Below are 18629 nucleotides of genomic sequence, written 5' to 3'. Positions count from 1 at the left end.
AGTTGCTTACTTAGGATAAATCTTTTTGCTTTTGCTGGGAAGACTTTTACAAGTCCATTCCATGTGAACTAGGCCATTTTTAAACTTTCTCTATAACTTAAGAAGTGCTGCTGTGGTGTGGTCCAAAATATGCTGAACAAAAAAAAATGTTAATTTGTTACAGTACAGTATGTTGCTTAACAACACATTGCCACAGCTGTGCACCCACAAATATTTTTTTTCCAGTGACACAGTACAAAGTAATAAAGATAGAAAAGACAGTTAACAAGCTATTTTATAGATTCTTTATTGTATGCTTGATTACTGGATACTCATAATATCAAAGCCTCTTTCACCACACAGTCAATCCGATTAAAATGACTCTTATGAGGGACAGATATGAATAGAAGTTGTCAGAGAGTAACACAAGTGTTAATTTAACGTAACAGAACAAAAAACTAAGTGTGCCAGGCCTGTCTTGTGTACACAGGGTGATAATCACAATTGAAGCCGTCCCCTATCATTAGCACAGCTTTGCAGGGCTTAATCTCCTTAATCTAGGCAATAAGATACTGCGGTCAGGACCCTGCTACACAGGAAATTTCAACGACAGTTGTACATGGTGTAATGACCTACCTAAATTTTCTAAAACCCAAAGAAAACTTGTTCATTCCACTGTAACAGTAATTGGCAATCTCTTTTTGTCTTTCACGTTCAAATATTATTTTTGTTGGTTAACAGTAAGTCAAGTCAGATATAATGCTACACTTCTTTGATTTAAGACCAGCAGACCCCTGTTAAGAATCCTCTCGAGTGTTTACCTGTGATAGTGTCCTCTGGATCACCCTTTCTCTTTCCAATCTATTTAAAGACCCGTGGTGAAATCATTGTTTCTGGTGTAGGTTTAGTGCAGTGAGTAATTATTTTTAGATTTAAAAAAAACATACAGCAGTAAAATGTCTGGAAACAACCAAAGACAAAATACTCCCAGGCATAGTATAAAAAATTATTAAAGTCAGCCTTAATATGACACACATGGTCAGCACAAGTTGTCAACAGTGGGCGTCCCAAAACAGACATGTAATGAAATGTGAACGAACTGGCAAGTAGCAGTTCGTAACAGACAAATGGAGCCTTCCTTGGAACAGGGAACTGGCCTGCAGAGAGATACCGTCATGATCAATTGTATTATTTTTCCACTCCAGTCACTAAAAGAATTTTGCTGCAACACCTCAACACATCACCATTTCATCTGAGAAATCCATAAACAGAACAGTAAAAAGATCACTTGCATGACCACTTTCACAAATCAATCATTGTGTTTAACTTTCTTTCATTCTCTTTGGTGCAACATTATAATATCCATGTCTTAGTCCACTGGTAAAAGAAACCTAAGCACGATTCCTGAAAGCTTCTACTTGAAAAAGACATTGATGTTTTTAACTGGGATTAGAAAAACTATTCAAAAATATTTTACCTGACTATTTGCATGAAGTCTTCCCTAAAACGTCTAACCTACAATTTAAAATATCATCATCCTGCGACACATCTTCAAGGCCATACCATATAATATCCTGTTGATGAAGTCTGGACAGGAAAGTATGAGTGGACATGAAGTACAAAACAAAACCGTTCTACTAACACAAGTCCCATGAATGAAAGCCTTTGTGTGGAAGTGTAGCAATACTTTTTTCATCCTTATCTGTTTACATCAGGAACGGGTGAGAGAAGGAGAGGGAGAGACAGAAACACACTCATCCATAAATAGGCCCTTTCACCAAAAGTATGCACAAACATGTGGTTTCATTTCATTTTAACAGAGAAATTAGGTTTCTTTCATGGGATGGTTGTCAAAAAAGGCAATATTACCAAAAACAAACAAAACAAACAGGTATAAGGAGAGGTCAATTTTGAAGCACTGACTCAGAGAGTCTGGAAACGAAAGGGAAATGTTATCTGTAGAGTACGAAAGAAGACCCTTGAGGAAACAAAACAACTTATTTGGAAAAACAGTGCTGTGCCTATTGAGATTTTAATTAAGAAACAGCTCAAGGAATGAATGGAATGCTTGAAAAATGACTCCCTTTTAGGAAAATGTATTTTTTGTAGGTTAAAGAAAATAGGGAGGAAGGTGATGAACTTACGTGACTTAAAAGCAGATTCCAGATGTGTAAAAATCCAGTCGGATTGGTTGAATTATTTTTAAATGTAAATTAATTTAAATGTAAAACATTTTGAAACAAGGAACAAACTGCATGTTATAGTCCAAAAGATCTAACCTGCTGTCAGCAGCTACTGTACACTTTGTTTATAATAATCTTGTATTAAACTAAATAAGTCATTTGAGAGCAAATTCTCATTCACAATGCGATGAAGGCTAAGGCTGACATCCTTGTGGCACAGAAGACAGACACAGAAAGAAAAGGACAGTCAATAAAAGAATAATGTCCCAGGGCACAACATTAACAGGACATGATAGTGTTAACAAGTGCAGCTGTCAGGAGGAACAGATTTGATGATACGAAGATGGATGGTTTCAGCTCAATGTGCAGATGATCCCAGTCACTGAAAGTCATAATAAGTTGAACTGACTTCCTAACAACAGTTGATCATGGGAGGAACAGTATGATAAATTTGTGCAATTTCCCTCACGGGATCAATAAAGTATCTATCTATCTATAAAGGTTCTACATCTTACAATTTGTAGGATGAAAAAGAACCACAATAATGTTTTGAAACAGGAAGGTGTCTTTCCAAATAATCTACAAATTGAAAGTGAGGTGAGGAATTCATCAAGCATGCCGAGAGGGCCAAAAGCACAAAGGACAGTATACAGAGTGTGATGAGGTCAGTGACTTATAAAATAATCTGTGATAAGAGCAAGTGATTTACATTGGTAAATGGAATTGTGTTTGCTGTTTGCAGAAACACTCATTGAGATGGGATGACACACTCTGGGAACCGGTTTTGTGTTACGAGTGTCAGAGTACTTGTTGGTCACTCAGCACGAGCTGACAGATTTTGGAAAGTGAGGTCGTAATGCTTTCAAGATGTCTTCATTATCTAAATAAGGAAATCTCAATCTGAAGTTAAAATGCTTAGAGATACCAAATACAAGGGGTGGGGGGCAGGTTTCAAATGTTTTTAAGATGCAATCAAAACAAATCTAAAAGGAAAGTCTAAACTGAAAAAAACAGAGTCAAAAACATATATGAGGTCCCCCTCTCCCATCCATACTGCATGCTATGTTTTCTTTACAGAATTTCAGAACGATCTCTCTGATCATTTCTACACTGTATTCTGAAGCAGACATTCATTTTGCTCGGCAACAAGCAAAGTTTTGTTCAGGCGCTGACCACCATGACTTTAGAGCTGTTATTCCTTTCGCTTTGAAGAGCTGCTTGATGGTTGGGCTGTAAACCACATCAGAGGCGCCCCCCCCCCCCTCCTTCAAACCCACCAGGTCGCTCAGATTCCTTTGAGAAACCTCCACCCTGCTCCGCGGCTCCGACTGCGGCCGAGAGGAGTGTGTCTGTCTGGCCCCCGTGAAGCACCTCTTTCTAGGAACCATTAGGGCTTCACCTCTCCAAAAATAAAGTGTCTCACTTTCCCAGCAGGAGAAAACAAGCTGTTCTCCATCTTTGTCTTCTTGGGTTTCACCTCACGCACGGCTGGCGTACTTTGTGGTTTTCTCAGGAATCAGAAGGCCCTGTTTGGTACTTGAGACTTTTTTGTTTTCAGACCACAACATCGAATTAATTAATAAGTCACATTTCTTATGATTTGCACATAGCATAGCAAGGACAAAAGATGATTTAATGAATGAGTACGCGGGCTGCAACTCAGCCAGCTTTCCTAATCAATTTATAGTATGATACTTTCTACAGCATAATATCCAATAAATGAACAAATGGTCAGAGCTTGAAAGGTTTCCACACATCAAATCATTCATACAGCAGGACTCTACAGTTTTGTTTCAAGCTAAATGAATGACCCTCACTTTGGAATGACAAGAATCTTTGTCAGCAGACTGCACATGCACTCACATGCATGTCCCATTAAAAACAAAAAAACAATCCCAAACTGCATTTTATTTTTCAAAAAGTGTCCTAGAAGTATGATCAGCTCATGATTTTTAAAATCCTTTCTCACTTCCAAGTTTTCAGGTTTTGCTTTTTTTTTCAGACTTTGAGGAAACTCGAGCAAACTGCAGACAAGGTCAGGACATTTCTACCCGATGCCTCACACTCTAGAAAGTGAAACAGGTGGGTGCTCCACAGCTAGTGTGGACAGCTGCTACGATATCACGCTAATTTTTCCTGCTGTGTTCTACCCACAGATGGGTAGAGCCGAAAATAATAAAATGTATGTAAATATTTGCCTTTACTTCTTTGTATCAAATAGAAATATCTCGGCCAGAGTACATAGGGAGTTCACGCAATCAAACTCCTGATGATCTGTCAGGTTCCCATTACTATCAAACTACTAATCATGGAATTGATTTCCAATTTGACTTAGTATTAATGAAAATTGTCTCTGCATGTTATACCTTGTAGCTAGTATAGTACCTTTTTGGGATATATGAACTTACTGAACCATTAAAAAATGGTAATGCTTTGAAAAAACACAGATTCATATGAATGTTGATTATGCCAGAACATCAATGTGTCGAACAGCACATTAATATCTTAGGTACTTCCACAGAGAAATAAAATTCGAATGCAATAGCAGACTGAAAAAAGTATTTTGGGGGTTAAAATCAACGCAGCTTAAAGTCATCAGTTTTGCTCATTCCCTTTGAAGTGATATGTGAGAGGTTGGGGATCACACTGTTATCTCTGACAAAAACACAGCCATAACTTCATTCACAGTGATGTGAGTGGAAGCTGAACCTAGAAACTTACAGATGGCATGACTCACTGCGGCCCACCTATTCACCCCCCTCTAAACCGCCTGCTAATCCACTGGGACACAGGCACAAAACTGGTGGTGCCAAGGTGTGAGCTAATCAGGACAGCTCAGGGGCAACAGCTGCAGAGTGAGGTGGTAAGCACAGCTAAGGCCTGTGCTTCGGTCAAAATTAAAATCAAATGATGTATCTGTCAGGGAGGGGAAAAAAAGACCCTTTTCGTCTTACCAAACAGCCAAGGAATGTTGTGGTTGAAATAATTTTTGTTTTCTGGCACAAGATGTCCCTTGTGACTGGGTTTAGACGGTCGCTATGACAAAGGCTCCTTTCTTATTGAGTTTAATAACTACAATACGATGTGGAGCCGCACACAAGAAACTACTTGTTTTAGCTACACACACACATAGATTGGCTATCCCTTTTTTCTTTTATTCGAAGCTTACCAACACTCCATCAGTTTTTAGCACAAAAAATATGAAGAGAACAAGTAAGTTAAAAAACAAGCTTTCCTTTGCTTTCCTCCAGGTTTTGAACAAAGAACTCTAGTATTACATGCGTCAAGAACTGTCTTCTTCATGGGAAAGGAGAAAATTAATTTACTGTAGGAAGAACAATGTTTGGTAGTCTATCCCTTTTCATCTGTTTTTATTCCATTTTTATAGCTACCATTTCAAGGGCTCCTCTAACAATCTTGTCTTACAGCTGGGATAATTCAACATGTCCCAGCAACCTGTCTATCATGTGTGTCAGGACAGTAGGTAACAAGACTGCCATAACTCCAGTAAAGCACTATTCCTTTCTCTGGAGAACATTTCTTTGGAGGATAGAGAAAAAAAGAAAGGAACTATTGGACAAAAAAGCCAGTATCACATATGGGAATGAACTGAATAACAGTTATATTGTTCTGTGAACAATACATCCCATTGAACGCCGGGAATCTTAATTGTTCATTTGGATAATCCTTCAGTCAACAGGCCATCAGGTGGAATACATCCACCATTTAAAACATTAAAATTATCTTTTTTACTTCATTCAGGAAATCAGTAACTTAATAACCTAAATATTCAAATACATTTCATCATCCATGAAAACAATACAAAAATTGAATATGGACATCAAGCAGCTTTTATGCTGGCTGTGAAATTCTGATTTTATAGAAATTCTCCTTCCTTGACCTAATTCACCATTTTAACAGCTGAGACGCAGCTAACGTTAATAGCTATGGCACAGACTTCTCAGTTAGTTGCACTTAAAAGAATCTAGGACTTAACAGACACATTCCTTATTAAATGCCAGTCTGGGTAGTATTAACTTGATTAAAAAACGTTATTTAGCTCTTATACAGTATGTTGGGTAAAACAGAATTTACTGTAGGAATGCCTTGTTTTCAGGGCACGCTTTAAGAACTTCATCTGGTTCCCTTTACAAAACCATACAGGGCCAGGCTTTGCTTTTCAGAGAGATAGGTTCATACGGAGACACGGCTGCCCTCTGCCTCACCTTCCTCTCTGGCTCTCGTCCAGGAGCCACATCACATCTGGAGGGAGGTTTCTGCGCATTCCAAGGGGTTAAAATTTCTCAATCAACCCATTCACAAACCAGGCTCGCCCCACTTTTCACTCTGTGTTTCTTGCGTGACATGCACCTTACATATGTGAGAAAAAAAACAAAACCTTTGTGTTTGGGTTTGCGTTGTTTTTTTTTTTTTCAAAATACTTGCGGCTGTCAGCTACAGCTGTGAGCACATTCACATGGCACAAACCTGCCAAAGAAAAGTTTAAATAATTTCTCATAGTGTGTTTAATGCCTCCCATCTGGAAGGGAGACTTCTCCCACTTGTTTTTCTTCAACACTTGCTTTTCTAAAACTAGTAGTGTTCTACCTGAATGCTGGATGTACAGCGGTGTAAAGAAGGCAAGTACTGAGGATGCTAAAAAGACATTTTTGAAGTTTTTATTACAACTGAACTCACTGGGAAAACATATCCTCCTCTTTCTTAACAATGTTGCTGGTATCATTGTTTTCACTTCTTTACATATCAAGGTGCTCACAAGAACGTAAGACAAGCTCATTTATTGTGTAGAACGAAGAAGTGTTTGTAACCTGAACGATTACAGAAACTCTTTGTATTAAGGCACTATTTAGCAGGTGATTTGGCTACATAGGCCATGACAGACCATTTGAAACTATATTTTTTTTAACTGTTTAAAGAGATGATGTGTTTTTTAGGTACAGTAGTGAACTAAGTGAACAGCCGTGAAAAGCTTTATGATCATGTTGTGAGAAGAAAAAGGGCAAAACTTGTTTTTCACTACTTAAAATGTATTCTTTATTTTTCCAATATAAAATCAGTGAGCGGTGAAAGAGCAGACACATGTATTCAAATTTAACAAGTTCACATTTATTTTTGAGCCAGCAGCCATATCAGCCTGCAGCTCTCAACTGGCTACCCACTGAAGCTAAGTAGTGTTGAGCCTGGTCAGTACCTGGATGTGAGACTTCCTGGGAAGCTATGGTTGCTGCTGGAAGTGGAGTTAGTGGGACCAGTGGGGGGCGCCCACCCTGCTGTCTCTGTGGGTCCTAATACCCTGGTATAGTGGTGGGGACACGATACTGTAGTGGGCGCCGTCTTTCGGATGAGATGTTATACCGAGGTCCTGACTCTGAGTGGTCATTAAAGATCCCCGGGCATTTCTCGATAATAGTAGCCCGGGCCAAATTTCCCCCCTCGGCCTTTACCATGGCCTTCAAATTGTCCCCATGTATGATTGGCTTGCACTTGCCCTGCGATGGACTGGTGTACCCTGCCTTGCGCTCATTGCTTGCCGGGTAGGCTCCGGCTTCCTGCGACACTGTATGGTATAAAGCGGTTTGGTAAATGACACGACATCTGATATGTGATATCAGATATATATAATAATATTCTTGATGAGGTGTTCTGAGTTGATTAATATGCTTTTTAGCTTCAGTATCCTTTCACTCTCAAGTGAGTAGAGCAAAGTACATTTTAGCTATTAACAAAATCACATTAGCAGGTAAACAGACATGTAAAATGTTTCTTAATCAGGTTTTTGGAAAACCAAAAAATGGAAGAGTTTTGCTATCAGCTATAGTGCATATAGTACAACAGTAAACAGCCCGTACTAAAATCTGGCAAATATCAGAACTGTTGGACAGAGCCTAAATGCTATGAAAAAAGAAGATATTAGAAATGATACCCTTCTCCTGCGTTACAGAACGATAAAGCACGCATGAGAACACAGCATGACACATGGCACGTACAGATGTACACATATTGTAGCTCCTGGTCAGGAAAGCATACTGTAAGTAAGGATTAAGTCTCAGAGGCACAAGGAACTGGTATGATTACCTGTTAACTTCTGTAGGATGTGTGGTTCTCTAAACAGAAACCAATCATGAAAATAAAGAGAAATACATCATCCTTAAATGGTAAGAATAAAAAATCATTTTACATAATTTTATGGAAAAATTACGCAAGCTGCTATTGTGTGTGGCCTATAATGATTCAAATAAATGTAGGCTCTAATTGATTTATCCAATTTCAAGGAGATTGTCAGCTCATATTATGTCTAAAACTAATGAACTTGGGACAACCTTCCACAGCCACAGACTGAAAAACGATTTTCATTTAATTTCATAACTGACTGGGTTTGGCTTCCAAGATCACATTTCAGCACCAGTCCAACACGTCCTTCTTCTATTCAGCTGTAAAGCAGCCCAAAACCTCCAGCAAAGCCCCAAGCTATCTCTGGGCATTAACTACTAAGACATCAAGCAAAGTATGCTGAACGCTTTTCCATAAATACTTGCCGAAACCGCTAACTGCATGCTTTCTCCTCAAATATGTACATAAATTTGGAGTACATCAATGGTTATGAAGGTTGTGTTTATAAATGTTTAGCACAACACTGACACTTTCTTGCCAAAATTGTGCAGGATACATTACTTCTGCTCAACATACTACTGTTATATGGCTTTGGCAATAGAGACAGTGAACACGCAGTATCATTTAACAAGAATGGAGTCTGAGATCTAATTTCAAGTACTAAACCATGACATTTGAAGAATGCTATAAAGAAGGGTAGTCTGACAGCTAGCATCTTAAGGCCTGTCTTCTGCAGTGCTTCACTTACTAAATCCCTTTATGATTGTTATCTCTAATGGAAGCTTAACAAGAAAAAATTCATATGTCAGGATATTTTCCAAGTGAGAACAATAGTTTTCCACAGAGTAACGATCGGTTTCAAGTCCGTCAGGAGTTTGGATATCACAAAATACAATGCACGTCTTGTATTTTTCTTACAAAACATATAACTGGGACTTTGTAATCTCCCAGTGATACACTTTATGATAATGGCACTTCTATCAATACGCAGCTGTGGTTCCGAAATCTTTCATCTGAACAGGTGCAGCTTTGTTCTAGTCTATACAGATACTGAAAATAGACATTTGATTACCTTCCACTCGTTATATAAAAAACTATCAAAATTAGCATCTTAAAAGAAAAGTAATCTCCACATTGTGAATTAGCATAATGTGGGCATTATCAAAAATCCCAATATGGACAAGTATATACTTTCATTTTGTCCATATGGAGGGTCATGGGTTCAAATCCCAAGTGGCATACTTTGGACTTGACTAGGTACTTCACTAAAATTGAAAGCAATTTACTAGAATTGCTGCAAGTTAATGCCCAATTATATAAATAAGTCTCTAGGACATTATTGTGAATGAGAATTTGATCTCAACTGACTCACATCATAATAAAAGGAATAAATCAGTCATATCTATAGCAGGACAAACAGAGTTCATTGTAGAGAGCAAATAAAGATGTTCCTGTATTGTAGACTAAAGGCGTTTCCACCCCAATGAAGTGTCACAAAGAAATGGATGTGTGAAAGCGTGTACTACCTGGATTAATCCCATACAGTACTCTGTGTGACAGATCTCATGTGTTCATGACCAGCATGAGCAACAAAATCCCATTTGGCCACTGGGGGGCAACACAGGATAATGATACACTTTCAGCATAGGTCTACTGTTACTTTTATAAAGTTAAATAGATATAATACCCCACTATACAAATACTATGAAGATATTTTTCTTTAGGACAGACAGCCTTGATTCTTTTCACCCTTCCCAAATGCATGTTAAAATACATTCCTTCAAAATCTGACTGTTTTCTCCTTCCTTTATCCAGATGGAGCTCTTTAACCTCTGCTAAACATTTGGCTTGCCAAAATACCTGCACAAAACACATACAGTACGCTACACAAAAAAGTTCAGATTAAGTGGCCACTGATTAAATGTACAAATGTACAAATCCTTACCCATATATGAGGCAAGTGCTATTCCAGTAAAAAGTCAGCATGGAATTGCAGCTTTCATTTTAAAGTCTCCCAGGAGCAACACACTAATGTCATAATATTTTAACCACCTCTTTCTTACTTTTTAGGAACACAAGAGAGAAGTGGTTAAAACACTATGTCATAAGTGTGTCACTCTGTTAAGGGTCTGGCCTTGAAATGACCCACACCGGGAACACAGGTATTCATGGATGTCGAAAAATACAAAGCTAAAGGAAAAATGAGTCAAGCAGTCCTGTGCAGGACCATACCTTGCACTTTCAAAAGTTGCCGATGCGGTCTTCCCAACTGCTCCAAAGCCCACTCCCACTGCCAGACCCTCTAGAAAATGACAGGAAAACACAGTAATTATATTAGAGCAGCATCAGAAACAGGAAAAAGTTTAAATGATTAAATCAAAAATTTAATGATGAAACGAGGATGACAATTTAGGCATCTTTTATCTAAAGATATCGTGTACAATCCAACAGGTCACCTTTCCTGTTTTTTCTATTTCATTACAATCTCTTTTACATATTCTTTAAAAGCAAATCACGTTTCAACCAGGACTCTCAAAAGTAAGCGAAAATGTGATGCTTAGTGTTTGTCATGAGAATGAATTTCAGCAGCCCTAACAATTGTACTGTCTGTTGGAAAATGTAAGTAGAAATCCATTCACATTAATAAAGTCAACCCTAAGTGGGTAAATCAAATTCCACTTCTATTTTTTTACATTTGCCAATGTTAATGGGCCCTGCCCACAAACCCTTATTCTCCTGAATTATATGACAAATGCAAATGTCTGCAGGCCTTAATATACACAATATATTTTACTAGGTAAACTGTCAGGCAATCTCCAAGCACAGATCAAAAGTTTGCACAAAACAGTGCTATCAGCCTCATGTGTCAACACTATTTCAGTCATGGTGTTTAAACATGCTTCCCTGGCTCCTAGACAAGGTGTGGGAGAGGGTACTGGCCACAGCAGACATGGAGAGGGAGAGGATATTGGCCAGAGAGATGAGCAGTGGAGCAAAACGAGCCCACTGAGGTAACGGAAAGCTGCAGAAATAAAGCTTATTTGCATGTCAATATTTGCATGTTGTAACACTATGCAACATACTGTATCATTCTTTGATTTGATTCTTTTAACTGTGTATTGTAATGTTCTGAACATAGGCTTAATTCTTTTTTATCCCGCTGGGCAATTTGAATTTGAAGCTTCTTTTCCTTGCTAGCTATTCTGAAACTGTGCACAAAATTTTATTTTGCAGTGCGAGTCGTTAAGAGTGTCACTATTATCGATCCATTTCTTTTGCATTCTATCTGTGCGATCACAGATAGTGCATTTTTGTTGCTGTTGCATTAACCAAAAATGGCAGGCATAAATAACAGAATTTGCATGGATGGCTACACTTTAGCATATTAAGAAATTCAGATTATCTTGCCCCATACAGTATGGCATGTACTGCTGTGCACATCCTTAAGCTAACTGCAGTGCCTCAGAGCTCAATGCACCTATGCACTTTTTGCACGGACTTAAATGTTTTTTTCACCTCCATGTATTTAGTGTTCTGGTTGTTATTATTTATTATGTTTGTAATGTACTGTCTACATTGTGTTACTGTACATTTTTTGAAAACCACCGCTGTATGCTGCATTGTTTTCCATTTATAAATAAACCTTGATTGATTGATTGCTGTACGGTGATTGTCCTGATAGATCAGAGTGAATAAGAATTCCAATGTATATGTACATATGCCAATAAACCACTACTACTCTCTACTAGTCTACTACTCTACTGGAGGAATCTGAGGGAAGTTCTTTGCTTAAGGGTACAACAGCAGTATCTCACCAGGGATTTGAACTCATGATCTCATCCTGCAGACCACAGACTAAAACTCTAACAATTACTCCATGCTGCCTACCTAAAGACACAGTAGAATAATTAGACTATTTGTTTTAAAGAACACTGCTGGACACATACAGAGAATATGCTCTTGGAGAATTGTTTATTTGCAGTTTAAATCTAGTATTTTTCACAAGAGCATATTTCTCTTAAAATCTAACTTTGTTCTTTCACAGATCATTATCATCAATTGGCTAAACAGTCCTAGCTATATTATATGTGCACTTCATTTTATACTGAATTTTATTTTGTAGTTTCCAAATGTGTATTGCTCATATCTTTTCAAATTTTAGCCTTTAGAGAGACTGGCCCATTACTCCCTTTTCTTATTTCTTGGCTTCAACAAATATGTACTGTATATTTTTGAAAATGTGAACTTCAAAGCATATTGGCTTCGGCACAATTATATTTATCCCCCTGCTGCTACATGATGCATAAAATGATGCTAAAATGATGCTGAGAATGCGCTCATTGATTGTGCTATTTTCATCTTCCTGAAATCATCTACGTAAACAACTATCTGTTCTCTTCTGTACATCATGATTATCATTGATAGTACATTTTCAGGTCTAAACCTTATCTCTCATTACAATACTAAACAGCTTCAGATAAAATATTCCAGGGGTCTTAATGCACAGAGGCAGACCTTACTTCTTTTCATCAATGGATTACTAGGACATTTTTCAACTCTGACAGGCTACAGTATAAGCCATGTAGGGGAGACAGGAGCCAGTTTCATGTACAGTACATTCTATAATTGCATTATTCACTGCTGATCCTTTATAGGATGACCTACCCACACCATCTTGACTCAGTTATCTGTTGTATTTCTTTATCCATTGCTACGTAACACTTTTTTCTCTTGTTCTTGTATACTACTGTTCATCCCAGAAGGATCCCTGAGTGATTTACATTAGGAGGGGACCACACTGAAGTGTGGCACGCACCTGGTTGACATACAGTACAGCGGTAATGATGCCCCAGCGACCCCACAACATAGCAGATCAGGTGGAGAGGTGAGAAATAACTTCATCTATCTGTTTAATTAAAGGGTGCATTTGTTTTAACTGTGCAAACCCAAACTGGAATACAGGGATAACAACTTTATTTACAGTATTTTAGGATCTTTACTTAGAATTCAGGACCTTGGTTTAATGTCTCATTCAACCTATGATTTGTCCCGCAGAACAGTGTGCCCTGTCACCTTATTAGGGCATTGTTTTGAAAATAGGACTATCTCCTCTGTCTCCTACACCTCGTAGAACAGCCACCCGATGTTTTTCACTACCACTGGTTTTCAAGCTCCTAATACTGGAACTCTCTAAGTCTGGCACTTTCTCCGTAATCAGAAGATCCTCTCCAAACAGTATTCTTTATCCAAAGCTTGCTTTAGATATTTAAGATTTTGTTGTTTTATAAAGTATATAAAGTTTTTCTTGTTCATGTTTATGCAAATTATTGCCTTGTAGCCTGTTGAATGACTGCATGGAAAATGATTGCTCTCAATTGCACCTCAATAGAAAATAAAAATTACACAGAATTACCTTCTGTCATGCCCTCTGAAAAGAACGCTATCATGCTGACAACAAATCAGAGATAATCAGCGATTTGATTTTGATTTAACAAAAAGCAATAACGGACAAATGTTGCATTGCCTACAGAGTAAAAGGCTGGAAAAATAACCAGCAATTACGTGTTGCTAGTGGTTTGTTATATCAAAAACAATTAAAGCTCTCTAACACTGTATGGAACAGAAAACTTTCAGAACACTGGATCCAGAGTGCTATAAGATCCAGCTGTACACAAAATTCAGCAATTTTATCCACCGTTCAGTCTTAGAAAAATAAAATACTAGTCATTTTCCACACTTGTATATAATGCATTCAATATTGTATGCTTGTTTATAACTACAATTACTGCATGTGGCAAATTGCTTTCTATTATTACAGCAAAGTGGGACACAATATCAAAGTACTTCAGTCTGTCTTTACATATGTAGACGATCAGACCTACAGTGTACAATTTTGGGCAGACCACAAAGGTACAAGCAAGAAGAATCCAAAAGAACTGTTGCTTTCAACAAAGCAGGTCATCTATCTTCCACAAGATCATTCTTGTCCAATAAAAACAATAGCAATTTCAATAGCACAGCCTGCAGACGGTTCTTAATAATCCACGTGTTTGCTAAACATTATGCAGTTTACTTAATCCCAAAATGAGCACCATAAATACTTCACTCAGCAGTCTTTGACCTTTTATCTTGCACAATGGAGATACTGTACTGTATACTGTATATTTGACTGTTTAACAGCCTCAGTGCAATGTCTAAAGGCCTCGGTGCCACCTTGTGGTCTTACTAACAACAGCACATTTTCCTTCTTTAAGTCAGTGCATTTTGCATGGAGGTAAAAGATGTTACCTTAAACCACGGAAGTTCTATAGGCTTTGTTCTTCGTGAATCTGTTACAGTCAGAAAGAGATGGTACTGTATTCCTCTTTTCATTTAGTTTCTTAAGGCAATGCTGAACATGGATCAAAGTCTGCCTATGTTTTTACAAATCATTTCAAAGAAAACCAGTCCTAATTAGCTTGTGGTCCAAGAGTCTGAGGGCATAAAAAAATAGAAGAGGGAACACGGTTTTGTTATTTTTATTTATTCATCACAATAGCATGCTAGACACCCCATAGAGCAGAGGCACAGATCATTATCTAGAAATGTAAACCAAACATCAACACCCCATGCATTTTAATTAGGCCCTGTTAATTGACACTTAAAGACTGCACTGCACTTCTGGCAAGGCACAGATGTTTCATTAATTTGCTTCCACCTAATAACAAAGAACAGCACACAACGGACCCAAGCACTCAGGACTACTTTAATCTCCACCTTCTGGTACCATGCAGAATTACACTAGCATTTATTTTTCCCCAAAACAGAATAACAGCAGCTGTCCCAGCAATAAAAAGGGACCATCAGTCTAAAAGACAGTATAAAACGACAAGTAATAGGTTTATTCCATGCTGAAAAGAGAAAAAAATAAACGCAACGTTTCGGCTGTGGAGCCTTCTTCATATAACATGACAGCCTTTTTAAAAATCCCCATGCTGTATTCCAATGCTAATAATATTTTTCTTAGGTTTTATATATTTAGGTTTCTGGCGGGTGTTAATCTGTCTGATATAAGTAAGACATTTCTTATTCCAATAATTCATAAAATTCAAGATTTTACAACTGATCTTCTTAGGCTGTATTTTAAATATTTGTGCCATTAAAGGAAAAGAAAAGTTAGGAAGACATGTTTCAGGAAAAACATACATGATATGAACATGAATATTATGGAATGGATTCTAATCCATCAAATGTTAGGAACTGTTCTATTTTGCTACCATCTCACCCAGAATTCAGTTTGGTTGTCTTAACAGCAAACTGTTTGTTACAACTGAGTCATGATCTCTCTTGGCTTCACAGCTCTTGGGGCACACTGACCACCCCAGGAGCTGCAATGTCAGTATCTGCAGCCAAGAAAACACATTTCTTTTGTGACCAGACAAAACAGAGGCATTAGGTGGAAAAAACATAGACTGCTTTTGCACACTGAGAATTCCATACTACTTTTAAACCCTGGATCACAAAGATTTCACAAAAACGTAGTGATTTGTCACTTCAAAGAAAGCTCCTCCAGGAAAAATGAATAAATCTTTCAACACATGTTTATTATTTCTCTTAACTGCCTCCAGTTCTAACTCAGAAAAAAACAAAGAAAATTATTATTCCCCAAATACCATGTCTAGTGCAGTGCAAATAATGGGGATTCAGAGAAATATTTTTCACGCTTTCAGAAAGGGAGAGAAAAAGAATATAAAACGCTGTTCATTATTATAACGGAGCCCTGGCAAATTCATCAAATAATACCCAAAGATTTTGCAGTGATGGAATGATTGCTGGGAGCACTGACATTTTTGGTTAAAAAAAACAACACTAATTACAGTATTTCTGAAATGTGTTTTTGGTATATAATGTTTTATCTAAATCTAATTGCTCCTAAATGCACCTAAGTAAAATGCACTGCCTGCTTACAACAGAAACAGCCTAAAGCCTAAAATAATTTTTCTAAGTATTGCATTATGACCGATTCCAAATGGCATCAATCATTGTCTGTATGGGGCACGTACTGAACAGGACATGCCATGTTCATCACCATGCCACATTACATTGGAGTTGTTCATGCACAATGTTTTTCAGTCCTGGAGCAGTTTAGGGTTTTGGAGGATCCAAGTGTTCACACTAACAGCACATCAGGCTCAATCTCCCCGACTCAGAGATATTTTTCTGACTATCCTGTCAGCTGGCCCACAAATTTGTCGAGTTCATTCATATCACAGAGTATCAACAAACAAACCCTGTATGAATAGGAAACAGGAAAAAAGTGGCAGATCTTTTTCCTGATGTCCAGATCTTCCGCAGAAAGTGAAAAAGTCCACAAGAATCTGGTACTTCATCAGATACAAGCAGATACTTGAAACTGAATTTATCAAGCATGTATTTATGTATTTAGTGTGTATTTCTAAAGTAACAGGAATTGCTACTGTAACGCATTTATTCACATACAGTAACAAGTACAACCAATAATAAGGTCATGGTAAATACTGCTTTGGGCCAATCTCCAAACCTGTGCAGGCATGTCACTTACTGTGACTCCAAGCATCCATGTTAAGGCACAGATACTGATGGTACTGTATTCTGTCGAATTCAAGACACAGAATTTTTTCTAATGAATATGTGGATATCTGTGAGCTGATTCAGTATGCGGCAAGCACACATTTTGTGCTGCCCAGGCTACCTACAGATGATTTTGTGCATGGTAACCAGGGAAACTGCAAGTATTCCCATTGGTGGACGACGTACTTAGACACTCAAGTAACAGCTCGTCTTTAGTGCCCATCCTACCATTAACTGGAGACACTGTACCCACCGTACTAGGGTCCTGACATGACATGGCTATAGCCTTCCATGTAGTGACTTAGTTGACTTTCAACTTGTGTAGTGACTTGCATGCAGAAATCAGTTAATGCTGCACACCTCAGTGTTTTATCATGATTGCTCAATACTAGTCACTGACCATAACCTTATTTAATACCCTTAATGCTCAGTTACAAAGAAAAACTACAGGATCTTCATTCTAATGTGTTTTTACTAGAGGAAGAGGACAACACTTTACTGACAGAATGATGAAATACTAAGAAGAAATGTCTTAAAGCAGCAATTTCTAGTACTTTTTTATTTATACTGTACATCTACAGCTTCAAAACACTGAAACATATGCTATGAGTTGGCATTTTGCCGAAAGTCCTCAACCATGTTCTCATTAATCATAAATATTTGAAGTTATGTTTATATTCCCACTCTTATCTTTGATCTATGTATCAAAAAGGAGCAAAAAACATATCAAGATGAGAAAAAGCAGACAAAAACTAACATGCTACAATACTGAACTAAGCTTCTTAAATGTTTTTTAATTTAAATTTGAAGCCATAAAAACTGTTGGAGGTTGGAGGTTTGTCCCTATTGGATGCCAAAATCATTTTGACGTCCACAGGGATAAACACTCCAGCTATCAGTTCATTTAAATGGGAAGTGCTTTAAAGTTCTGAAAGCTTAAAATGGGTCAGAATAACTGTTATTTTTATCTGCTGAAAAGGCTTTCCTATTTATCTTCGCAGCCTCTTCGATTTTACTTAAATGAACCCTCACTGAAATGTCTTCAAGCCTCCTTTCCCTAACGTACAGTATGATTACATCTGTCCTTCAGTCAAAAGGTTACTGAACGTGTACAAAGCCAGCAACCTGAGTGCTCTGCTTGGAATGCTATCTGGGGGAAAACACCTAAACTGTAGCTTACCATGGTGATCAGTGCCAACAGTATAGTGTTCACTGGGTCTCTCACTTGCTCTCCTGAAATTCTCTGAAATCGGTAATATAATTAATTCTTTAAACCAAGTTATTGCCATGAGGCAGTAAAATTGATGCATCAGAGCTCCTCAGTGGCCACAGTATATTCATCTTAGGCCAGATGGGTGTTATAAGTTCTTTTACTTTCTCTTCCAAGGTAAGCTGCTGCAGATTTCACTGAAGCATACAGCCAGCTCACATCCTGATTGAAACGTGAGCTTACCTACTGGGAGAAGGAAACTGTGAAGCGTGCCAAAAGCAGGTGCTGGCAGCAGGCTGGAACTGGCTTGGATTCCCTGATTTCACATTGCGAAGATGTGCTGGAAATTATAGCAAGTATTTTGAGTTGCTTATTTTGAAAAGTCAGTATATCTCAAATACTGTGCTTCACTATGATTCCTGATAAATACGTATATGTTTTTAATTATTTTCTATTTTTAGAAGAATGCATTTTCCTCTTCAAAAAACAGAAGAGGTAGGCATCTAAAAATAGAAAAACATACCATGGATTTCTGA

At 37.8% G+C, this 18629-nt stretch overlaps 1 protein-coding gene across 2 annotated transcripts in view; it reads right to left on the bottom strand.

Annotated features, from left to right (window-relative positions):
* The window catches only part of slc39a11 (solute carrier family 39, member 11), a 185034-nt gene that overhangs the window by 38874 nt on the left and 127531 nt on the right, over positions 1–18629 (bottom strand). For both annotated transcript variants that reach the window (XM_088927971.1, XM_088927972.1), the window contains one exon: positions 10527–10596. In XM_088927971.1, the coding sequence (XP_088784097.1) occupies positions 10527–10596 (70 nt within the window). The remainder of the gene's footprint in view (positions 1–10526; positions 10597–18629) is intronic.

This window comes from Atractosteus spatula, chromosome 11 (genome assembly GCF_055471065.1).
Source record: "Atractosteus spatula isolate fAtrSpa1 chromosome 11, fAtrSpa1.hap1, whole genome shotgun sequence".
Lineage (NCBI taxonomy): Eukaryota > Metazoa > Chordata > Actinopteri > Semionotiformes > Lepisosteidae > Atractosteus > Atractosteus spatula.
Note: the sequence above shows the minus strand (reverse complement) of the source record. Positions and strands in the feature narration are given on the sequence as shown.